The 25,192-nt window shown below is 38.5% G+C and overlaps 1 protein-coding gene across 5 annotated transcripts in view; it reads left to right on the top strand.

The window, feature by feature from the left end:
* Nucleotides 1-25,192, top strand: part of MICU1 (mitochondrial calcium uptake 1) — a 187,018-nt gene that overhangs the window by 129,743 nt on the left and 32,083 nt on the right. For all 5 annotated transcript variants that reach the window (XM_033131106.1, XM_033131108.1, XM_033131107.1 and 2 more), the window contains one exon: nt 18,503-18,640. In XM_033131106.1, the coding sequence (XP_032986997.1) occupies nt 18,503-18,640 (138 nt within the window). The remainder of the gene's footprint in view (nt 1-18,502; nt 18,641-25,192) is intronic.

The following is a 25,192-nucleotide window of genomic DNA, read 5'->3' as shown; positions in this document are numbered from 1 at the left end:
GTGTATTTAAGTCCCCTAGTATAATTGTGTTTTGGTCAATTTCTCCCTTTAGTTCTGTTAGTAGTTGCTTGGTATATTTCGGTGCTCCCTAATTGGGGGCATAAATATTGATGACTGTTATGTCTTCTTGTTGTATAGTCCCCTTTACCATTATGAAATGTCCATCTTTGTCTCTTGTTATCTTTTTCACCCTGAAGTCTGTTTCATCTGTTATCATTATGGCTACACCTGATTTTCTCTGGGTACCATTTGCTTGGAGTGTCAATTTCCACCCTTTCACTTTGAGTCTATGCTTGTCCTTGTAGCTGAGATGTGTCTCTTGGAGACAGCATATGGTTGGGTTTAGTTTTTTGATCCAATCTGCTACTCTGTGCCTTTTTATTGGTGAGTTCAGTCCATTTACATTTAGGGTGATTATTGATATGTGAGGATTTCCTGTCATTCTATCTTTAGTTTTCTGGTAAGGCTGTGTCTCCATTGTTTCTTTGCCTTTTTGTTGTTGTCTGTTATTTCTGTGTGGTGGTATTCTATGATGTTTCCCTCTGTTTCTTCTTTTATTACAGTATATATTTCAGTTCTGGATTTTTTTTTGAGTGGTTACCCTTAAGTTTATGTAAAAGAAAGTTTGATATTTAGAGTATTCCATTTTCTTTAGCACGCTTATTTTCTCCACTCCCATATTCCGGTTCAGGCCTTTACTCTCCCCCTTTTTATGTTTTGGTTGCCACAAATTGTCCCTGTTGATGGTGGACGAATAGACTCCTTTAGTATTTCTTGTAGTGCAGGTCGTGTATTAGAAAATTCCCTCAGCTTCTGTATGTCTGGAAAGGTCTTTATTCCTCCTTCATATCTAAAGGATATCTTTGCTGGATATATTATTCTTGGCTCATAATTTCTCTCTTTCAATAGGTTGAATATGTGGTTCACTCCCTCCTGGCTTGTAGAGTTTCTGCTGAAAAATCTGATGATAATCTAATGGGCTTTCCTTTGTAGGTTACCGTCTTCTTTTCCCTGGCTGCCTTGAGGATTCTTTCTTTATCGTTGATTTTAGACAGCTTCAATACAATGTGCCTTGGAGAGGGCCTATTGGGATTGAGGTAATTAGGTGTTTTATTTGCTTCTTGGATTCGAGGATCCAGTTCTGTCCACAAGTTTGGGAAGTTCTCATCGACAATTTGTTTGAATATATTCTCTGTTCCCTTCTCTCTTTCTTCTCCTTCTGGTATGCCCATTATTCTTATATTGCTCTTTCTGATGCAGTCAGAAAGTTCTTGTAGATTTCTTTCATTTCTTTTAAGTCTCAAGTCTCTTTCTTCTTCCATCCGTGTCATTTCCAGGTTTCTATCTTCGATGTCACTGATTCTTTCCTCCATCTGGTCAACTCTACTACCTAAGCTGGTTATTTCATTCTTGATTTCTTCTATTGACTTCTTAATCTCCAGAAATTCTATTTGGTTCTTTTTTAAAATTTCAGTCTCTTTCATAAAATGCTCATGTTGTTCTTTGATTGTGTTTCTGAGTTCATTAAACTGCCTTTCTGTGTTTTCTTGCATCTCGTTGAGTTTTTTCAGAACTGCAATCTTGAATTCTCTGTAATTTAAGTCACATATTTCCATATCTTTAAGTTCCTTTTCTGGAGACTTTTCACTTTCTTTCTGAGCTGCCTTGTTGCTATGGCAATTACTGATTTATTATTTCTCTTCCTAAACATCTACAGGAGTGGCTTCTGCAACAGGTTGATAGGAAGAGGTCTTTCTTTTGTTTTCCAGTACCTGTTGGTAGAATGTTTTATGTTCTCTACGACTGCAGCCTTTTTTTTCTCTCTCACACGGTAGTGCTATGTTTTCTCTGCACTATTCCAGCTTCTCACACAATGGTGGGATTCTCTGGGAGATGGGCTTCTCCTCTGTTAATAGTTCGCCTGGGTCACAGAACGCAGTGTCCGTGTGGGTATGCAGAGAGCCTTTGAAGTTCCAAAGCTCTTCCTGCACCAGATTCAGAGCCCGTATGTTTCAGCAGTTCTGTTTACTCCTGCAGGGATCCGCCCAAATAGGTGGGGCTAGGGGCAGGGTGAGTTGTGAGAGGTGGCCCAGAGCAATGGCTGCGACCACCACCACAGCCGGTCCTGCTTCCACAGCTCCCTCCCCTTTGCCAGAACTAGTTGGGCTGCGAATCTGTGTCTGCGGTCCACAGTTCTCAGAACAGCAAATATTCTGTTCTTTTGATCTGACACTGCTACTGTTCCGCTTCTAGCACCAGGCAGGTGGGGACGGGGCGAGCTCTGGGAGGGTAGAGAGGGGGCAGCTAGTCTCAGTGCCTAAGGCTTCCGTTCTCTGCTTGGCAGTGAGGGCTTAAACCACCGTTTTCAGCCTTCTTCCCTCAGTCTTTGCTCCGAGGTCTCTGCCGTGAGCGTTGAGTTCAGCTGTGGTATATGCTGTCCCCTCAGCCCTATGGGCCATAAGCGGAGCCCTAGCAGTCCGAGTTCTTCCCTCTCCCGCAGCTGCGGTAGTTCCGGGATGCAGCGAGCTCGGAGCACTGAACTAGGTCTGCATCCTGCACCCGCGCAGCTCCGTCTCTGCACTTCTCCCTTCCCTCCTCCCCGCTCGCGCGATTCGCCCACCTTTAGGTGAATTCAGTAGTGGGCCTCTTCATCTTGCCTGTCTGCTGTGCATGGAGTCCTTTGTGGAGTTATTGTTGTTCGATTAGTTGTAAATTCCAGGGGAGCTTTACAGAGGCTAACCTCACGCTGCCATTTTGATGACATCGGAGTTTACTTTTAATATATATCTTCATTCTCTGACAGGGTTATGATAGCTGGGGGAACAATCTCTTTGGTTTTCTTCACTTAGGAGTATGAATAACCTCAAATGCGATGTTAATGTGGTTTTGCATTCAATTTCTGCCAAAGAAAAATAATGGATTGTGGAGCTGGTTGATCCACTGAGTGTACTTAGTGCATTTATTTGAACATGCAGTCATTAGCTCACCAAAGCTACTCAGATTTTTTAAATACTTCGTCAACTGTGCCCAGGAGCCTACTCTGCCTAGTAAACATAATTAATTTCAAACTGGCATAATGGGGCACAGCCTCCAGTCCCTTCTATACCGCTTTATAGAGGTCATCCAAAAAGACTCACCTTCCCACTCAGGTTTTTCCATAGTCACATCCATTCGCCCCAGTGGGCTCAATGGGGCAGATTGTCAGAGCAGAGTAAAAGTTACGTGATTTTAGTAAATGAATACTGCTAGGCTATAATTAGTATGTGTCAAACCCTAATTACCAGGTATCTTCAAATATTTGAAATACGTGCCTCTATCTGCCAGTATTTGCGAGTAAATATGTGACAGAAGTATGTGCAATTTTCCTCATTATGTTTACCTTGGTGGCATAATTTTAGCACATTCAATTGGTTGGCTGTGATCTAAAAATACTGATTAACTTCCTCTTTGCCTCCATGCTGAACACAGTGATAATCTGACCTCGTATTTATGTAGCAGTCACCCCGGATATTGCCAAGACGTGGACAGCATGTACCCTCCCAGATAATCTGAGGCTTACTGTTGCCTCCCAGCCAGAGGGGAAGAGGTGGGTATTTGAATTGTAGTAAAGGGGTAGAATTGAAAATGAACAACTAGTTTGAGCATCTTCGTCTTCTATGTGACATCCAGCTCTTCAAATCAAATACTCTTGAAAGTAGGGGGTCTCTGCTGTCCTTGGGATGGAACTACAGGAGATTATGGGAACAGCTTCCCTAATAGCAGCCACTGCCCGTTACCTTGTATTGGTCATTCACATTGATGGATCGGGTGTTGCAAGTTTAATAAGAAGTGAAAATATTAAAAGCAAGTTAAAGATTTAAGAAAGTATAATCTCAAACATAAAAACATTCTGCTAGCACCAGCAACAGAAAGACCTGCCAGGCAGAAGTGAGGAATTACCTGACTTTCTTTCAGTAAAGGCTTAGGCTTAGCAGTGAGAAAACCCAGCAACCACAGGCTTAGCAAGTAGCTAGTCATATTCAGAGAAATGTGTGTGAAGCAGAAAAGAACCCATGAGGCACAGATACCTTCATCACACCCATCCCCACAACCATTGTCAGTACCTCACCCCATCTGAGCACTTCTGTCCTTCTCCACCACCTTTCTGGTCTAAACTAGTTATCTTTTGCCTGGACTACTTCAGTTCCTTCCTGACTAGTCTTACTCTAGCCACTCTTGCCTTCCTCGTTTTTCGTAGAATAAACCCTTAAACCCATACCATGGACTCTGTGTAATTTGACCTCTGCCTTCTCCTCCTCCATGTTCATCTCACACCAGTCACTCTTCCACCTGAAGGCTGTCGATTTGTCTGGAACACTCTCTTCCTCCTTTCCCTTCCCCTAGGTAACTTCTTCTTATCCCCCAGAGCTTCACCATCTCCCCACCCCAAATTAGACACATTTTAATGTTACAGACTTCCAAAGCACCCTGTACTTTTTCTTCAGATTGCTTAATTACTTAGCCCATCTGATTATTAAATAACTGTCTCCAAACATTCCCTGAAAACTTCTGGGAGAGAGTGTTAGACTCATCCTTCGTGCCTAGCACAGCACCTGGCACAAACCAGATGCTCAGGAAATCGTGTTGAAGTAGTCAATATTTCATCAGAGGTAGACAAAAGCCTGATAAAGGCACATGCGCATGCCCAAACCCTCTCTGTCTCTCTTAGTGGCACGATTATGGGTTAATGTGTTAGGCATTTCTTTTGGGGTATCTATTCAACTTCCAACAATTCCCTCTCCTGCAGTATTTGTCCCACTCTCTCACACACAGGTGTGGGCTCCTGGAAGCCATGTTTGTAGTTTGTGCCTCTTCCCTACTTTCCCTCCTATAACCTTCTTCTTCCCTTCCTTTAGCTAACTGGACTAGGAGTGGACACCCAACCCAGGTTGGACCAATCAGAATTTCTCCATAGAAAATTTGAAGTTTGGACTAGGGACAGTTGGTCTCTTCTGGTAGTGAAACTATAACATATAACTCCAGAGCTCCTGGGTAGCATGTCCGCTCACTCTGTAGACCCCTGAAGTGCAGAGGAAGAAAGGCTAACAGGAGACAAGCAGCTGCACAGAAATGAGAGTCCTGGCTTTTTTCCATCCATGAACTAACTACCTTTGTCTCCTGAGGTTCCTAAGTTTCTTTTTTGCTGAAGCCAGCTTCAGTTGGTTTCCATTATGTGCAACCAAAAAGAAGCCCTAATACAACTAGAAAATCTAAAACTAATGACCTCAAAACATGCCCACACTTTACAGAAAAAGACCCTGTGGTTCACTGAGTCCATACAGAAAATGAACAAACTTCAAATGACTTTCAGGTGCCATATAGAGTATTAGAGTTAGTTTAGATTAGTCTAAATAATTGCCAAGTTGAAGAATCCATATGCTTAAGCATGAAACATTCCTAGTTAGCTCTTTTTAAAAACTGAGAAGCTACCACATACTTGAAATGTATCTTCTATGTCTCTTAAGTTGCTTTAAACAAAATGAAAACCTAACATTTAAGAAAAACAATTTTAATTAGCTCGGTGACTTTAAAAAAAAAACCTTCAGTGCTAAGGGATTTAACACATAACCTCACTCGATGGTTTCTCTGTGGTACTCTAAAACACCTAATTGGCTAGACCGGGGACAGCCAAACTTATTGTTAACCTTGACTCCAGTAGAAATAGAAAGCCCATTCTCTTTCTATTTTTCACCATTGTCATCATAAAAGAACTTAGTGACTTTCCTCTATTTTCCTGTTCTCAGAGGGAAAACATATTTTCTTTCTCTTTTTATGAAAGAAGAATGATACTGATGTAGTCTTGCCCATTAGATAACTTTGCCTTTCACCTGCCTGTACCTGGGCTCATCATTTCTTCCCACTTTCTATCTTGAAGCTTTAGTGAGCTGTGTATTTCTAAACTTCAGTCTCCCAGTCTTTACTGCACTTATCTTATGCTTGTCGGTCACCTTAACCTGAATTCTAAGTTCTGTATATTGTGTTTCACTCTCTCACTCTCCATTTTATGTTCTAAAAAATTGGCAGTTTCCAACATATTTTTTAGTGTATTGAAAGATACTAACCAGCTCCATTGTATCTAATTAGCACAAGCTCATTGCCTGTGCAGCGGCTTTCTGATTGGTCAGAAATATAATGGGTGATAAGATTAAACCAATCAAAAAGGGGTCAGTCATTTCAAGTGAGATAAACTGAGATTTGAGGTCTGGAGACCAAAGAATGGAATATGTTACTGATTTTACAGATAGTACCCTCAAACTATTATTTTTAGTGTTTTCTTAAATAAGGTAGAAATTTGAGAATATGGAGCTTAATATTTAGCTCAGCTCGTTTGTGTAAAAACAGACATAACCTTAATCGTTTTATTGTTCTAGTAAATTAGACCTGTGTTTCTCCTAGTTAAACTAGCTTTCATGTAGCTTAGAGAATTGTTATGATAAATCTGTCATGAACACAGCTTTTTTTCTGAGTTACAATTTACTTTTTCATATCCTGCAAGTGTGAACATTGTTCCTGTAGAAAATGTCAAGCAATAAAATTTTTAATGGTGCTGCCTTCTCCTGAGTATAAACTAGCAGTGTGACTTATAATTATGTAACTGCATTTTCTTTTTTTCAGATTTATTAGGCATAGGTATACTTATATGATCTTACAGTCAGCCTCTAGTCATGGGCTTGTTAAATCATTCATTTGTAGAAACAATATTATGCAGTTTTGTCAAGGCTGTAATCATGTCAGGAATATACATCCATGTTGAGTAATTTTAAAATCCATCAGACTATTGTAGTCTTGATTTTGCCCCATTAATTCTTCAACTATCAGGTTCCTCTTTGAATGGAGGCAATAGCTATTACACCTGTGTCAAAGATAATTATGAGACTCAAATAAGGGAGTGAATCGGTAGCATTTTGTACATTATCCCTTAGCGCATTTGTTTGTGTCCCATAGGTAGTAACTGCAGAGCTTATCATTTATTCTTACAGCTCCTATTTCCATAAATTTTTGCTTAAGTCCAGTTGTTACACAGAAAGAACATTTACAATTCAACTTTCCATGCCCCAAGCATAGCTCACTCTTGCCTCTTTTCCTTCTATTCATACAAACATGCAGAGTGTTCATGTGCAGAATAGAAAGTAAGAGAATTACTTAGTTGTAGTTTTTCTTTCCTTTCTCAATTTTTTTTCTCTGTAAAAGGACAGAAAGTTTGTTTCTCTTTAAACAAAGCTGAAGATAACAGAAGCAAATATGACCCCAAAGTTATTATTTGTAGCTAATGTTTATTGTTAATAATAATACTATTATTTGTAGCAGCTAACATTAAGCTCTTAGTATGTGCTAGGCTTTGTACTATCATATTTCATTGCATCTAAAACACAAACATTGGTAAGATACACCATTATTTTATGTACCACTAAGAAAGGGGAAAATGCTATCAAGTAAACTATGACCAAAAAATGCTTTCTTTACTCTAAAAATACTTAGTTAACACCTATTCAAATACTCCTGTAGCAGCTTAGGTTTTTATTATATGTCATTCTTGAACATAGATAAAAGGAAATTATAAGAAAAATAAAATTGGTCTAAAATTTTTGCACATTCTGGGTTCCACTCTTCTGAATATTTTTGACTCAGAACCATGAATGTCTGGTTTTCCACATAGTACTGTCCTTTGGCCCATCCAGAACACTGGTAATGTGGCATTCCTTAAAGGAGTAAGTACTCCACTGTTACCTGGGATTTCCTTCCACGCCACTGACAGCCATTCTGCAAGCTTTGGTGTATTTGTATAGGCAGTGACAACTACATCACATCTGCTGCCTCACCAATAGCAACTGTAAGAAGCATATTGATTCCAGAGGATTAAAATATAAAAAATATAAGTAAGTAAATACAGCTTAGAAAAGATTGACCAGAGTGATCATTTCACATGTATTATATAACTTAACTTTCACAGTGATCTCCAGAGGAAAGTACTGTTACTGTGCCCATTTTACCAGTGAGGGAACCAAGGCTTAGAAACGTTACATAGTTTGCCCAGGAGTTCCCTGATGGTAGAGACCAAGAGAAACCAAACCCACGTTAATATGACTACAAATCCTACATTGTTACCACTGTAATATACTGGCTTCATTTATATTCCCCAAGTAATCCAGGTCTCCAGATGGATGCAGGAAGAACAGCCTAATCCTTCCGGAGAGCCAGTACAGAGAGTATGTAGTGCTGCATAAAGTATTTCTCAGGGGCTAGAATGTCAGGGAGTAAAGACTAAATGAAAAGCCTTCTACCAATATCTTCCGATGAGTATAGATCCTACAATTCAGACTTCTAATTTAGATGCGTGGGTCTCTCTGTTTTGATCAAAGTATTTTCATTTTCCTAATGGGCTAAACTATGACTATCATGACTTTTTGACATCTACCCTGGCTTGAATTTTATTAAAATGTTTGACCTGGTAGTTTTTTAATAGGAAGTGACAGAAGAGGGGGGACTTCGTGGATGGGTTCTTGTGCTTTTCACTTGAATGCTGCTGGTCTCACCTCATTTATCATTCCAGCAGAGTTTCAGATTCAGTACAAATTGTATTGGCCTACTAAGTCTGCAATTGCCAATCTTGCCTGCATTTTCCTGTGTGCTTGTTGATTTACCTACGTGTTTTATTGTTTCTTTTAGTTTATTAGATGTGAGCTGAATATTATTGAGAAATTATCTATATAACTGGACTCAGGTAAAGGAGCAAATGGAACTTCATAGCAGAGTCACAACTAATCATATCCTTGAAACTCTAGGGGCAACATTAGGATTTTTCCCCCCTGGGAATAATTACCAATTCGAAAGAAGAGGCACATTCTCTTCTTAGGTATTCAAGAGTGTAGGCTACATAAGACACACATATGAAATGTGTCTTATGCTCCTACCAGATGATAAATATGGAATTGGTAGGTGAATCTTATAAATGAGGCAGAGATTTAATCAGTCAACCAAAATTATTTATTGAGCACTTGCTGTGTGGCCCAGCTCTGGGCGTGACACTAAAGTAATATAAGGCATAGACTCTTCCTTCAAAAAGTGTACGGATACACCTCAGAGATATTGGGGCTCAGTTCCCGACCACCACAACAGAGTCTCACAATAAAACAAGTCGTAATCTTTTTGCTGGTCTTACCTTCAATTTGTAAAAAATACATCTATGAAGTGCAATAAGGTGGGGAGCAATGAAACGAGGTATACCTTTGTAATGTTGTAAGAGAGCTAGAGACACTTTCAAAACCTAAAAGATAATATGCTAAGCATACTCTTCTATAAGGACTAGACCTTACCTACGGTAAGAGCTCAGAAGATTCAGGAAAGGTGAATGTGTTTGGGAATAATTAGTAGGGCCTATGCAGAGAAGTTAAGTTCAAAGAAAGTAGATACAAAGGGGGACAATATCCCAGGCAGGAAAACTGACATTTGAAAAAACTCGAATGCTTAGCATAAAACAAGTCTTCCTCTAGAGCCCTGAGGTATTCCAAGTCCTGTCACAGCTGTTGAAAGTTTCCTTTGGAATACAGAATGTCTAAAATTGATTGGATTCCATTACTGTAGAAAGGCTTTATGTTTCTATTTCAGTGCTAGGAAAAACATGAGGCACTTGATCAGCACAGCTGGAAGAGAGGTTATATTGCATATTTTTGTGAGTCGCTGGTTAATTTGCATTATATTGGGCCCACTAAAAATGTATACCCTCCTTGCCTCTATTAGGTAGGTTTTGGTATTCTGATCATTTGCCAGTGATTACTGTCTACTGTCTTAGGAGTTTTTTCCCATTATGGGAATGGGAGAAATTACCCATATTCTTGTATGAAAACGGTAACAGAAGACATTTTTGTCTCTCTCCCCCAAGATTGCTTTTAAAAGGTGTTTGCAATTTCTTCACTTTTTCTTTTTTGATCATGTAGTTTTTAACCTTTCTTCTATTGATATGATATGTCACATTAATTGATTTTCAGATGTTAAACGACCCTTTCATTTATGGGATAAATTCCACTTGGTCATGGTGTTTAATTCTTTTTCTATGTTGCTGGATTTTGTTGAGACTTATTTTCCTTTGTGTAGTGACTCGCTGTGATAAGGAAGCAGTCGACTATGAATCCTCCAAGCCCAAAGTAAATTGTACATCTTCATTATCATCCTTATTTTTTAACAGCTTTTCACACTGGCTGCTGCCTTCCCCCGTTTGCCACACCTTTAGGTAAAATAAGTACATCAAGCCTGCATCGTGTTCGTTAGATGTCCAGTAATGAATAAGCTAAGTCTCCAGCTCTCTTCCCAGTGCTCACATGCTGTCAGCGATGCTAAGGACAAAAGCAATGTGGCAATATGTATGTTGTATTTTCACCTAGACTAAGGTAGATCCCAGAGAGCTAGCTACAGAAATGATGAAGACAGAGGAAAACAAAATGACACTCAGGTGAGAGGCAACAGCACTTTGCTTTCCTACTGTGATTAGCCCTTGGTTCTTATCTCCTAAGAACTTTTATATTTTTTTCTAATAGTCTTTCCATTTTCAAAACTCTTGTGATCTCATATGAAAAGAAGAATATCCTTGAACTCTGAATAATGCTGGGCCTCAAATCTCAAAGGAATATATAGTGTAAGACTAACGCTATGGTTTTTTCATATTGCTGTAATTCAGAATAAAATGCTTATTGAAGCAGAAATTAGATATGATAATATCTACTGCTTGCTGAAAGAGTTATCTTAAAGGGCAAAAATAGCTGAAAATAGACTAACCCTATATTGCAATTCCATGTGGAAACATTAACTTCATAGATCGATTGGAATATTAAATAGCAGTTAATTTTGCCAGTGTTTAAGACTTGTTCATATTGATTAAGGTCTTATCTTAGGGAAGAATAACCACACAAATTTTGTGTAATTCAAAATGCTCTGTGAGATAATGTATGGAAAGCACTTAGAATAGGATCTGGCACATAATAAATGCTGTATAATAATGTTTGCTATTAGGAATGATAGAGTATGGGTTAATTCTTCTTTTACAACCTAAGGAATTTTTCCAAGTAAGTATAATAGCCCTTTTTAAGGCCTTCTTTGAACTGAACTCTTTTTTTTTTTTTCCTGCTTTCTTCCTCGCTCCATAGTCAGTTATGTACCTCTAAACAAAAAAAGGAAGTTGACTGGACTGAATTGACTTGAGATTATTTTCTCAATAAAAGGAATATCTGGCTAAATTAAGCTTACATGTCCCCATTTTAGTTTAAATTCCCAAACATTCAAACTAGTTAAAAAAGTTAGCAGATTGGAGGACTTCTTAAAACAAATTTAGCTGATGATCTGTTGTTTTGTTCTGAGGATTTAATCATTTTCATTGATGGGTACTGAGGAATACGTTTTAATATTCTATGTTTCCTTTTTTAAAAATGAAGAAAAGCTGTAAGTCAGTCCTTAGCATCTTATCTAACAAGGAAACTGTTGCTAGGTATAAACCAGTGAAACAATTTGCAAAGAAAAAGACATGCATTTCACTACAATAAAAATTAAAAACTTCAATACCTAAAACAAACTTAAAAGATGGGTAAACTGGGCAAAAAAAATTTTGCACTGTATTAATAAAGGGCAACTATTTTTAATCTTATAATTGAGATAAATATCAGCATTTCTATTAAAAAATAGGCAAAGAACATAAACCAAAAATTCAGAGGAAGAAATAGAAATAACCAGTACACGTATTAGAAAAAATGGTCAGCCTCACTAGTAATTAAGGAAATATTCATTAAAATGAGTTACCATTTTTCCTCCAGCAAAGACATTTTTTATGATCATACTTAACGTTGTCAAGGGTCCTGAGAAACAGGTATTCTCACATATTACTGGGATTGTAAATTGATACACCTTTCTGGAAATTAATTTGGAAATCTACATCAAGAGCATTGAAGCATTTATACCTAACATTTTTACACGTGCTAGATTGGCTAAAAACAAAAAGTCTAACAATACCACGTGCTGGCAAAGATGTGAATCAACGAGATCTCTTATACATAGCTGATAAAAGTATTAGTGTGATTCTTTTGGAAAATAATTGGATATTATCTATAGAAGCCAGCAGTTCCACTTCTAGGTATATACCCTAGACTTGGAATTCTTGTTCCTGTTTCACCAGGACACTGATACAAGAATGTTCATAGCAGTATTGTTCATAATGGCAAAAAGCTCAGCTTTTGAATAACTCAGCTGTTCATTTATGGGAGAACGGATAAATAAATCGTGGTATTTTCAAACAACAGAAATCTATAACACTAAAAATGAAAGAAACATGCTTGACTGTATCGACGTGGCTGAATCTTACAAATAGAATGTTGATTGAAAAAAGCAAATTGCAGAATACATCCAGTATATGATACCATTTTATGAAGTTCAAAAACAAGCAGAAATAATATATTGTTTAGGGACACAGACGTGTTTTAAACTAATAAATAAGTAAATAGGCAATAGAAAAAGAAATCCAGATGGTGGTTACCTCTCAGGGAATGCAGGGGGATGAGCTTCAACCGTTGTGCTAATGCTTCCTCCCATGTTAAGTGGTAGGTTCATGGTATTGTTCTGTTATGCTTCACAACTTGTCTAATATATATACGTGTGTATGTGTATATATATATATGCATATATATACACATATACATATATATGTATATATATAATTTAATAATACAACTTTTAAAGAACTTATAGATTTTTATTTCACAATTTTATTTTTAAAGATCAGTCCAAAAATAATGATGAAAGGTAAGTACAGAAAATGTTTAGCCAGTGGTAGTATTTATTATAACCAAAAATCGAAACCTAAGATGTCCAGCACCATTATTTTATATCCTGCCTTGTTCAAGAAAGGATTTAAGAAAGCCTTAAAAAATGCATTCAATGAGGGGAAAAAGCAAATTAAAACTTACTGAAAAATGAGAGAAAGTTAAAAGAAGGAAGAAGGTAAGAGAAAGCCAGGAGTAAGATTATTTTGAAAACTATAAATCCGAAAAATCTCCTGTTCTTGTTAGAGGTAGGCCACAAACTTGACTGGAAACTTCCAGTAACCAGCATAAAAAGGGAAACATGATTCATGGTACCTTTGAGATAAGAACAATTCAACTGTTTTCATTGAGACCAAAGAAAAATTTCTCCCCAGATTTGGGTGTGGGCAAATTATTTAACTTCTCTCTGCCTGTGTTTCCTGGCCTATAAAATAGAATAACAGTAGTACCTGTTATAAAGCATTGTGAGGATTACATAAGGTAAATTCCTAGGACAGCACCTGGCAGGTAGTAAGCACTCAAATATGTTACTGATTGGCCATAATGAATGACATTCTCAAGAGTATCCTTACAGAAATCAGTATCGTGGAAGTAGATACTACTAAGGAAGAAATGGAAAGGTAATTCCTACCTTGGGTAGGAAATCTTCTCAACAGTAGGACAGTGTTGTGAATTAATTTTCTGATATTCTCTGTGTTCATCCAATCCATGTTTATTGAGCTCCTCCATTATGCAAGTTTTCTCTGTGGTAATGTTTGGCCAGGGTACCAGACTTATTATGTTGGTGCTCTGCTTCAGCCAACTCTAAGTAGCTTAATCTTTAAATTATTCTAATGTGTTGAGTAATAAATAAAATTAGTTTCATTTACTTTTTTCTGCTCTTCAAATGTGAAAGTAATATTCTATAAGGAAAGACTGGGCAAAACGGAGAAAAGAAGAGTGAGAAATATTAATTGAACTTAGCTAAAACCCACTAAGAACAGAACAATCAATTGAGGCTTTGGGCTTCTTGGGAAGTGATATTAGTATAATGATAAAAACATTAATTGCTACACTTATTGAATGCTCACTAAGCACCAAACTGTGCTAATTTCTTTACATGTATTATCTCATTTAATCCTTACACTACTTTGCGGTTGTGAACATTCATTTCTTTGGTGGGAGGATTTGGAACCCTTAGAAGGAGTAAGCCACCTGCCTGAAGTCACAGCAGCAAGTACAGATTCCAGCCAGAATTCAAACCCAGGCCTTGCTGACTCTAAAGCCCATATTCTTGATCACTTGAATGCATTGCCATCCATGGCATAAAACAAAACTGACCAAACTTTGAAACCCATTGTTCCAGATCTAAAATGTTTTTCCCTGACACCCTCAGTCAATAGACCCTGATTTTTATTTTCCTGTAATAAGTTTATGCATCTGTTCTATCTTCCTGGTTTTGACTATCAAACTAGAAAGTTAACCTTTTCCTGGTCTAAGTCTATGATGGTATTCATGTCAGTTAGTCACTTGATTTGATCACCAGCCTTAATTTTCTTGAAAACAATTTTTAATTGGAAAGTGTCCTTAGATTTAAAGTAGAACAGCCCAGCAGCTAAGTCTAGTCACCTATAATCTTAGGGCCTCACATGCTAATGGACAGTTTGGGCCCTTACTGAGGGCACGGAACCATGTTGTTTGTCTCAATTCCAAATTATGGGCCTTCTTCCTTAGCTCACCACTTAGCCAAAAGTCAGCCATATTCGTGTTGACAGGGAAAGTACATCTTATGTATACAAAGACCAAGGAAACTCGGGCTCCAGGCAATTTGACCTGGAGCTCTCTGATGTCCCCTGCCACTGAAAGGCAGAGACTCATATTCAGACTATCATGGTATGTCATGCTCACTGGATGGGTTCTCAGGAGAGAACTTTGCCTGCAATTGTTTTCCTTTTTGATGGGCATAACAGACAATTGTTCTGAGACTCCTGGTAATAGCAGCGGTGGCATGATTAAGATCTCAGAAGCCACATACTTGTCAGATTGAAAAATACAGACGTGTTCAGCATAGTGGCTTGAGGTTACTATGCATTGCTTGAATTGCACAGTTCAGAAACTAGAAAAGGCCTATCAAGAAAATGACCATTCTGAAATATTTGTATAAGGGCAGGATTTACTCTGAGGGATAGAGAAAGTCTTCTAAAAGAGAATAAGGTTGAAGTCTACATTTGTTGAAATATATTAACCTCAAAAGCCTTTAATAAATCAAGACCCACTTGCAGATGCTGATTTCTTTGTCCTTTTACTATTTTTCTAATCTTATTTTGACCTTTGTGCATAATTCATGTTTTCTTCTCTTCTTGGTTTCCCATATTCCTTAAATCATTTCATCTAGATATATGTAGACCATCTGTCTTTCCAAAAGGCTATTTCTTCTCTCAACAAGGGGCAGAGGTGGGAATGAGAGGCACAATATGGACAGAAAGCCAGGAAAAATCTTGCAGACAGTTTTTTGGCTCTTCTTCTCTGGCCCCCTTTGCCTACCCTGCAGAACCCTGGGGAACAACAGAGAGAGAACAGCTTGTATCCATTTGAAAAAGTGACAGGGCTGCAGAAGAGAAAATGCTTGACTGTTTAGCTCTCCTCCTAGACACAGAAGAGCAATGCAAATGGTTAGTGGTGTACTAGATTGCACAGTTTCTATGCTACAGTATCAGATAGAAAGAACTTTCATACTTGTCATTGATGTGGACATAAAGAGGCTTTATCAATGTTTGGCTGCGTAAAATTCAAACCAGTCATTTGAATTGCTTCCAAATACACTATTAGAAGCTTTCTACATTGTGATCATTTTGTAATAACCTGTGTTTTTCCCCAAAGACCCTCTCATGACCTTGGGAATTGCATGCATATGGTGCTGCAGGAATTCACCCACAGCACTGTGTAGGCTTAAGACACACACTTCATCCCTAGAGCCACGTGATGTCTAGCTGTTGCCCTTGAAGATGTCTAGCTATTAGCCCTAATGAAGGTCCTTGAGAAAATACCCTCGAAGCTCCCTAGCCTTAGCATAGTAGATCTTCAGTTAATAAATATTGAATGAATAGAATATTAGTTCACATCATTTTTCCTTAGAAGTTTTCTGTGTAAAGAGGAACAGCTCTCCCCTGCCTCCGCCAGCCATGTGTAAGACCTTAGTTTAAGACCTCAGAAATAAGGCAGTCCTGCCTCAAAAGAGCCTAAAAAACCTAAAAGGAGAGGAGCTGCCCAGGATGGAATTACAGAGGAGGAGGTAGTAAACTTTGAAGCGAGCCATACTACACAGAGCTGAATTTTATAGTTTTTAAGCCCTTTTAGATTCCAAGCACATCAAAATAATAGCAATAATAATAATAGAAAAAGACAATTCTGGGTTTTCAAAGCATTAAAAAAATGCTAACTTGAATACTGGCATTGTTTCTGGGGGATCTCCACTAGAAATTGTCTTTACTGTCTTTGAAACATAACAAAGGTGAGATTTTATGCTCCTGTGGAGAACAGAGAAATATAAGCCTTTCACAAATCTTGAGTAAGCAGCTGCTGCCGCCAATGTTTTGTTTTGTTTTTTATAAACAAGAAACATTTCAACCATGAATCTATCCAGTGGGATAAAGTTTAAAATGCATCTAATTCAAATATATGGGATTTCTCCACAGCTATGACGTCTCCCAGATAAGGGTAAAATGAGCGCCCTAAATTGTTAAAGCCCAGCCTGGAGAGCAGGACCACAGTTTTGCTTCACGTGCCTTAAAGAGCCCGTAGAGGAACTATGCATATCCAACTTTAGCCTGGGTATCACATTTCACAAAAATCTGATTTAAATGTTGCAGAAAGTATGTCCATTTGCAAAAATGTTATCAGCCCTCCATTTTTTTCGTGGTGGTCAGTTGAACCATAAATCAAACTTAAAGTGAATCCTGAAAACTTTTGGTGTTGTCAACAGTTAATCAGCTCAAAAAAAAAAAAAGTTAATCAGCTTTGTAGAAGTGATGGTATGAAAAACACGAAATATCAAGTGGCTGAAGCCCTCGCTTAATATTGATGGTGTTGATTTCTTTGGAAATAGTTTTGCTTCTCCCTTTAAATAGGACTAAGCCCCATGGCTGCATACGTTTTTCCAAAACAGCATAGTGTTGTCCGGTAGGATGAATATGTATTATTCATGCTTAGAAGGATGGAACAGTATGACATTGAGATAGAGCCTTTGGATCCAGACAGAGCTGAGTTTGAATCCCAGTTCTGCCACATGTAACTTCATGTTACCTCAGTTTTCTCATCTGTAAAATGGAGCTGATAATATCTACTCCATAGGGTTGTTACAGAGATTAAATGAAAGAATATATGGGTGAAGTACTACCTGGCCCACGGTACATGCTCAGTAAATGGTCGCCATTGGTAAAATGTCATTCTTGTGTCTTGCTCACTGACAGTCTCACCCGTGAGGAAGCAAATTAAGGTGTATATCAACTTCCCAAGCTAACTGAGAAAACGAGAATTGAAAGAGGATTTCACTCTTGACTATATCCTTCCTTATTTTGTATCTCCTCTGCAAGTCTGATCTCCCTACTGGATGAAGTCCCTAGCACAGAAATTGAATCTTCTTTCCTGTATCTCACAGGACTGACACAGGACTGGACAGCTAGTAGACATTCAGGAAGGGTATGTTGACACGACCTTGCTTAGCAATGTCTTATGTCTGTGTGCCACCCTTCTTGTGAGAACAGGATTATGTCTCACCACATAGGAATCTGAAAGCTTCCTGGCCACTGTTATTTTCTAGTCAAAGAATGGGGAACTTTTACCATCTTCAAGTTATTTTGCTTTCCAATTAGTTTCTGGGCCCATCTTTAACCATTTTATTATTTATGCATTTGTAACACTGCAGCTGGCACTGAGAACTTTGTAGTCTCCATTTTTAAATTAAAATCTTAGTTTTCTTATATTACTTAGATTCACTAGAGGTCCTTTATAATTAACCTTTCATCTGCATATTTAAATATATTTAATGATTTTTTTTCAGTGGCTTTGTGGTAAGTAAGAATGTCTCATTAAGGTATCTTAGCTACACTCTATACGTTTATTTCAAGCTGTATTGATATGCTAGCATTTGGTTACCATTTTGGGGAAAACTTGAAATCCTTATAGTGTATAAGAACATGAAGTACAGATTAAGGAACTGATACGACTTTATATATATATAATTGATCGAATGTATCATAATTAGCTTTTAAGTCTTCTTTGAGTAGCAGGCATATGGATGGTCCAGAGAGCACTTATTACCAATAATATTACTCTTCAGTTTGAATGGAGTTTTAACATTGTTTTTATCCCCACAAGAATGCTCCTGATTTGTAAGATATAATAATATGTGAGATGTTATTGCCGTTCTGTTTGATCTGTGTGAAAATCGAGGCCCGGAGTAGTTGGGTGACTTTCCCAAGGACATAAATATTTAGTGGCAGAGCTGGAATAAGAACCCAGATCTTCTGTTTCTGATGATTTTTTTTCAAATCTTGGTGAGAATTGTAGTTCAGAAATACAGTCCCGGCCATCAGCTGTTTTCTGCCACCCAGCACAGTTGATCATTCCACATTCCGGTCAAAATCCTTTCCATTGACCACAAGGACACTGTGTTTCCCTTTTAGTTTGAACGTCACGACCCTGTGGATGGGAGAATTACTGAGAGACAGTTTGGTGGCATGCTGCTGGCCTACAGCGGGGTGCAGTCCAAGAAGCTGACTGCCATGCAGAAGCAGCTCAAGAAGCACTTCAAAGACGGAAAGGTGGGTGTCTTTGCCTAGAAGAAGAAGAAGAACCAAACCAGGGGAACGTACAGCGTCATGAGCCAAAGACAGGCAGTTGGATATTTAAATCTACTTTAGACGACTGAGGTAGATTTGGGATCCATGAACACACTGCTAGAGTTAAAACGAGGAGGATGGCTGAGATTACCCAAGGAGAGCATAATACAGAACCGAACTGTGGGCCAAAGATGAAATCCATTGAACACTAATGTTTAAACAACTCAGGAAGGAAATCTTGAGGAAATGTTTAGAGAAATACCTAGAGAAAGGAGTGGAATCAAAGCCAAGGAAGTAGAGGAATCAGGAACTGAGGGTTCTACAATGTTACCTGTGACAGAGAAGGCCCAGTGAAATAAGATGAGAAACATCCATTGATTCTGGTAAAATGGTAATATTGGTGACCTTTGGAAAAGCTGTTTATTAGAGTGGTCGGTTAGAGGGCATATAGAATGGGAAGTAAGGAAGTAGAGTAAGAAAAGAGAGGATGGCAAGGAGGAAGAGGGGAGAGGAGGCTCCAGAAAGACAGAAATAGCCTATGTTAAAAACTCTCAGGCAGTGTATTAGTCTGTTTAGGCTGTCATAACAGAATACCACAGACTGGGTGGCTTAAGCAACAGAAATTTATTTTCTCACAGTTCTGGAAGCTAGAAGTCCATGATAAAGGCGCTGGTAAGTTGAGTTTCTAATAAGAGCTCTGTTTCTTGGCCTGTAGCCAGCTGTCTTCTTGCCATGTCCTCACATGGCCTTTCCTTGGTTTTTGAACAGGGGTTGGGGAGGAGCGTGAGATACCTCTCTGATGTGTCTTCTCATAAGGACACTAATCATATTGGATCGGGGCTCCACCCCTAGGACCTCATTTAACCTTAATTATTTCCTTTGATGCCCCATCTTCTAATACAGCCACATTGGGGGTTTAAGGCTTCAATGTGTAAGTTTTGGGGAGACATAAGCATTCACTCCACGATAGGCACGAAAGACAAATTCACCATGTGTGAGAACTGAAGAGGTCTGTTGTGGTTGGAGCTTACTAGCAAGGAGGAGAGTGGCCTGAGATGAGGTCAGAGAGGGAGGTAGGAGCCAGAACATTCTGAGCCTTGTAGGCATGGAATGAGTTGGGGTTTTATTCACAGCGCAGTGGGAAGCTATTAAGGGGTCATGAGCAATAATGAGATAGTTGTATGTATGTTTAAAGTGATGAATGACTCTGGCTGCTTTATGAAAAATAGTTGGGAAAAGGGCAAGCGTAGAAGCAAAAAGACTAATACTAAGATTATTAGAGAATTCAGGAAGAGATGATCAAGCATTTTTTGAGCAGCAGTGAGATCGGAGGCCATGGGTTTGCCGCGGCCTCTAGTCAGCACTACTCTGATACCTTTCAACACTGGCTGCATCTGGTGCAGGAAGAGGCAGATGGTAGCTCGGAATGAGCATTTGGGGTTTTGCCAGGGAGTGGGATGGACTAACTGAAGCAGAAGTTAGTTAAGAGGCCACCCTCTTAAAGATCACACGTGCACACACACGCGCGCGCGCACACACACGCGCGCATACGCACACACAGAGCAATGCCAGAAAACCCGTATCTTCTCATTCTCAGCCCAATATCCATCCTTTCCACCAGACAATGATTACCATTTGGCCATGACCAGGAAACTGACCTGGCACTAAAACGTTCCATGAGAGATTGCCAAGATAGTGTGATATGGTAGGTATGGAGCTAGAAGACTTGAGTTCAGGTCCTACCTCAGACGTTTCCATGGGCATTAGACAAATTATTTAACCTTATTGGCCTTGTGAATTGAGAAGCTCACCCTAGATGAGTGTTATAACAGTGGTCTAACATTAAAGACTCGATAACTGAAAATAAGAAATAGGATTGCTAGTACTTGTCTCAGTTTTCTTAGTTATGAGTCTCTGTGCAGGAAATTTGGCAGGAGTACCATTGCCCCAAGTGGGTAGAAAGCAATTCTTATCACCCAGACATTTTCCTCTGTGTCTTGGATGTTGCAAAGCTGATGGGACCTCTGAACCAGGCTGTGGACTGCAAGTGAGGGCAGGCTGGGCTCTGAGAGACAGTGTCAGCTTCTCTGAACTCAGGCCTGTCCCTACAGCAGGTGTTCCCTTGGCTGTGGGGAAAGGCTGTCATTAACGCAAAGTGACAGAGAACAATACTTCTACCCTACCCAATACCAGCTCAGATCTGTTGAAAATTATAATTTCAGAAAATTGATTGCAAATGTTTAGTCAGATTTTTTAACCCTGATATAGGGAGCATAATGTTTGCATTAGGAAACACTCCTTCCTTTTGACCAGACTTATGTTTACAGTTTGGTCCAGACATTGACTTGACTTTAAAATAATTATCTCATGATAGGCTAATCCATGTTTCATTATGAATTTATATTTAAAAGCAATAAATTGGGTGTTGGAGACATCTCCCTTGAAGGAAGAGAGTATTTTAGCATGGGCAGGAGTTAATTTAGGACCTGAACACCTTTCAAAAGAGCTCTGAAGTGAAAGGACAAATTTTGTCAGATGATGTAAATCTTGAATGCTAAATGACTTCTGGCCCAGAATTTCTAGCCGGCTTTAGCAAGGAGATTGAGATTGATTGTTCTCTTGTGTTGATTAAATAGTTCATGAACACAGTAATTAACTAAAATGAGAGTTAATGAAGGACCTTTGCTCCTAAAGTGACCAGTCCATCTCTCTAGGACCATTTCCCATTAAAGGGGAATCACCATCATTTCTAATCGCTTCTTTATTCTGCTTTGAATTTGTTAACATGAAATACAAGTTTTCATTTGGCTCATGTTAACATTTTCTGTCTGGGGTTCTGTACAAAATATCAAACCAATTTTTCCCACATATAAAAGTGAAAGCAACAAAGAAACAAACCAAAAAGCATAGACAAAGACAACAATTTAGTGGTTACCAGAGGGTAAGCAGCGTGGTGGTAGAAGAGGGGAGAGGGGGTCAAATATATGGTGATGGAAGGAGAACTGACTGGGCGGTGAACACACTGCAAAATATAGATGATGTATTACAGAATTGTACATTTGAAACCTATGTAATTTTACTAATCAATGTCACCCCAATACATTTAATAAAAATTGAGAACTATATACATATGTCAAACCTGACCTAAAAGATCGAAGGTGCTAGAGGTATATTAAATAAATATTTGCATACTATTTAATGACCATTTTTCTGTGGCTTAATGGCCATTTTTCTTTTTCTGTTTCTAAAGCCTTGTTAGATCTCATTTTGAGAATATAGAGATAGAGAAAAAGAGAAAAGAATGACCCACCCAGAGTTTGGACTAAAATCCAGTGCTTCCTATTCCAGATCTTGTCCTTTCCATGGCAAAGTTCTGTTTCCATTTCTAACCATACTCTTCCTCTAAAGCAGTGCTTCCCAGTAGGTCACCCAGTAGGATCTCATGGGGAATTTTTAAGAAATGTGGGGGCCTGCTTCAAACCAAGTAAATCGGAAGCTCAGTGGGTGAGTCCACGCATCAGCGTTTATTAGAAGGCTCCCCAGGTGACTGTGACGTGCAGTTAGGCCTGTGAGCCACTCACTGCTCTGGAGCGGCCCTGCCCCCACTGTCTCTAGCTGTTTTGTCCCTGAGTAATACCTTGAAGAATGGGGGAACCTGCCATCCCTGGAAAAATTACTCTATTCATGCCCTGAGTAACCGCTGTTTCTTATTTAACAAAGACAGAGTTTTCTTTCTTTCTTTTCTTTTTTTGTAATGGGGGAACATTTGGCTTTATTTTAAAGATTAGTCCCTGTCCTCTACCAGATTTTCCCCATTCCCCTCAATATTCTTTTTCCTGTGAATTCTTCTAGGCCAAATCTAACTCAGCTCTAGAATTTCCTTTTCATCCTCCAAATTGTCATCTTCTCCTCATTAAAAAGAAAAACAGCGCTTTTTGAGATTTCATAAATGTAATTCACGGTGGTGCTTCTCTATGCTTAAGAGTGCAGAAGCTGTAAACTTGAATACTTTAGCAAATTCACTTAAGGATGAATTGAAAATTACAGTTCAGTTCAATGACAGACATTGCTACATTCAAGACACTAAGCCAGATGCTGTGAGAAAGATAAGAGATAAACAAAAACCGTCACCTATCCTCAAGAAATATATAATCTAGTAAGAAAAAATGTGTATGCAAAGAACGACATAATTAAATATTCAATATTTATTGAGCACCTTCTTTGTGCCGAGCACGCTTCTAAATATTGGGAACACAGTAAGGAGCAAAACCAAGTCTCTGCCCTCATGGAACTTAACATTCCTCGTGAAGGGAGACATAATAAACTGTAATACAAAGCAACTCACTCCTCTTGGAGCCTCCAGAGAGCAGTGTCTCGGTCACCTTTGCCAGTGTAGTGAGTGTCTCATCGGCAAATGTTTGTCAAATGCATGGATAAGTGTATTACGTACTTAAATAAAGATTTGAGATCTGTTGGGAACACCAATGAGAAAGATCAGAATCAACTGAAGAGACAAAGAGTTCTTGGAGGAGGGACAATTTGAACTTGGCCTTAAAGGCGGAGTAGGATTTTGACAAGCAGACGTTATAAAGGTAGCTTTCGCTACGGGTTTGCTCTTACAGCCCTATCCACAGTGGCCTTCTCTGTATATCGTTGTTTATTAATACTGCTCCTAGCCATTAAGCAGGGTTAGGACTTATAAACAGTTATAATAAAACTGTTAAGTTATCAACTTTGCATGTTACCTGTGGATAATGTTCACGTGGGCTCTCCTAGTCCCTTACTCTCGCAGCTATCTGAGAGTTGAACCACGCTGTGGTCATTGGGGAGTAGCAGATTCTAGAAACATTGCTAACGTAGCCCTTGAAAACTCAGGTGATTGGGTTGATTCCTCGCAGATGAATGTGCGACGACCAATTAAAAGACAAGGCAAGGGAATCACCCGTTAAAATGTGTTTGCACCCACCAGTGGACTGTCAGCACTGGAATCTGGCTTTACAGCTGACTCCAAAGGAAGCCAAATTTTCTTTACCCCTCTTCTCAGGTACTACAACTACCTTTTATTTATTTAACAGTTTTATTGACTTATAATTTATGTACCATAAATCTTCTCTTACATTGGTGCAAAAGTAATTGCGGTTTAAAAGGTTAAAAATAATGGCAAAAACCACAATTACCTTTGGACCACAATATCTCTGTAGGTTTGCCTTTTCTGAACATTTCATATAAATGCATTCATATCATAACATAGTCTTTTTTAAAAAATAAATGTTATTGGGGAACAGTGTGTTTCTCCAGGGCCCATCAGCCCCAAGTCATTGTCCTTCAATCTAGTTGTGGAGGGCGCAGCTCAGCTCCAAGTCCAGTCACCGTTTTTCAATCTTTAGTTGCAGGGGGTGCAGCCCACCATCCCATGCGTGAACTGAACCAGCAACCTTGTTGTTGAGAGCTCGCACTCTAACCAACTGAGCCATCCTGCCACCCTGTTTAACTTTTTTTTTTAAGAAACTGTTTTCCAAAGTGGTTGTACCATGTTACATTTCCACATCAATGTATGAGAGTTCTAGTTTCTCCACATCCTCACCAAAAGTTGTTATTGTCTTTTTTGTTACCGTCATCCTAATAAGAGTGTGGTGGTGTCCTCATTGTGTTTTAATTTGCATTTCCCTAATGATTGGTGATTCTGAGCATCATTCTATGTACTTATTGGCCATTCACATATCTTTTCTGGTAATATGTCTATTCAAATCTTTTTTTAATTAGATTATTGTTACCTTTATTATTTGAGTTGTTAAGAATTCTTTACTTAATTCTGGATGCAAATGCTTTATCAGAGACGTAATTTTTAAATACATTCTCCCAGTCTGTAATTTGTCTGTTTTCTCAGTATTTTGAAGCACAAAAGTTTTTAATTTTGATGAAGTCTGATTTACCAGTTTTTTTTTCCTTTATTGATTGTGTTTTTGCTGTCATATCTAAGAACTCTTTGCTCACTCAAGGTCATAAAGATTTTTTTATGTTTTCTTCTAAACATTTTATCAATTGCTTTTAGTTTTGAAAGACAATTCTATTTAACAAATTCCTAATGTTAAGTTCATTTTAGCAACATAAAGAACTGTTTCTACTATCCACAAAGTACTTGTAATCATTTCTTTTTTTAGTCACCTAAAGCCCAGTTTTATATAAGTCCATCCTTCCAAAGGTAGGTAGATAACCAGGTTGTTGAACAGTTGGTTACAGAATAGAATAACTCCTTCCACTACCCCACAGTATGTCAAGAAAATCCTTTTGATGCCAAGCCTAAAAGAAAGATATTTCCTTTTGATTATTATGTATGCAGGTCAAGTCTCCTGCCAATAGATTGTGCATAAGCTATAGCATTCTAGTCTAAACAACTCAACTTGCAAAAAGCAGATCCTTTCATTTTCCATCCACAAACCTCATGTTATAATCTTATGCTAGCTTTATTCTAATAACCCTCTGGATTTTTTTACTAAGATAGTTACCAAGAAATAAGAATTTTTGTGACTGGCA

Source organism: Rhinolophus ferrumequinum, chromosome 16 (genome assembly GCF_004115265.2).
Source record: "Rhinolophus ferrumequinum isolate MPI-CBG mRhiFer1 chromosome 16, mRhiFer1_v1.p, whole genome shotgun sequence".
NCBI classification, from domain to species: Eukaryota; Metazoa; Chordata; class Mammalia; order Chiroptera; family Rhinolophidae; genus Rhinolophus; species Rhinolophus ferrumequinum.
This window is presented reverse-complemented; position numbering and strand designations above follow the sequence as displayed.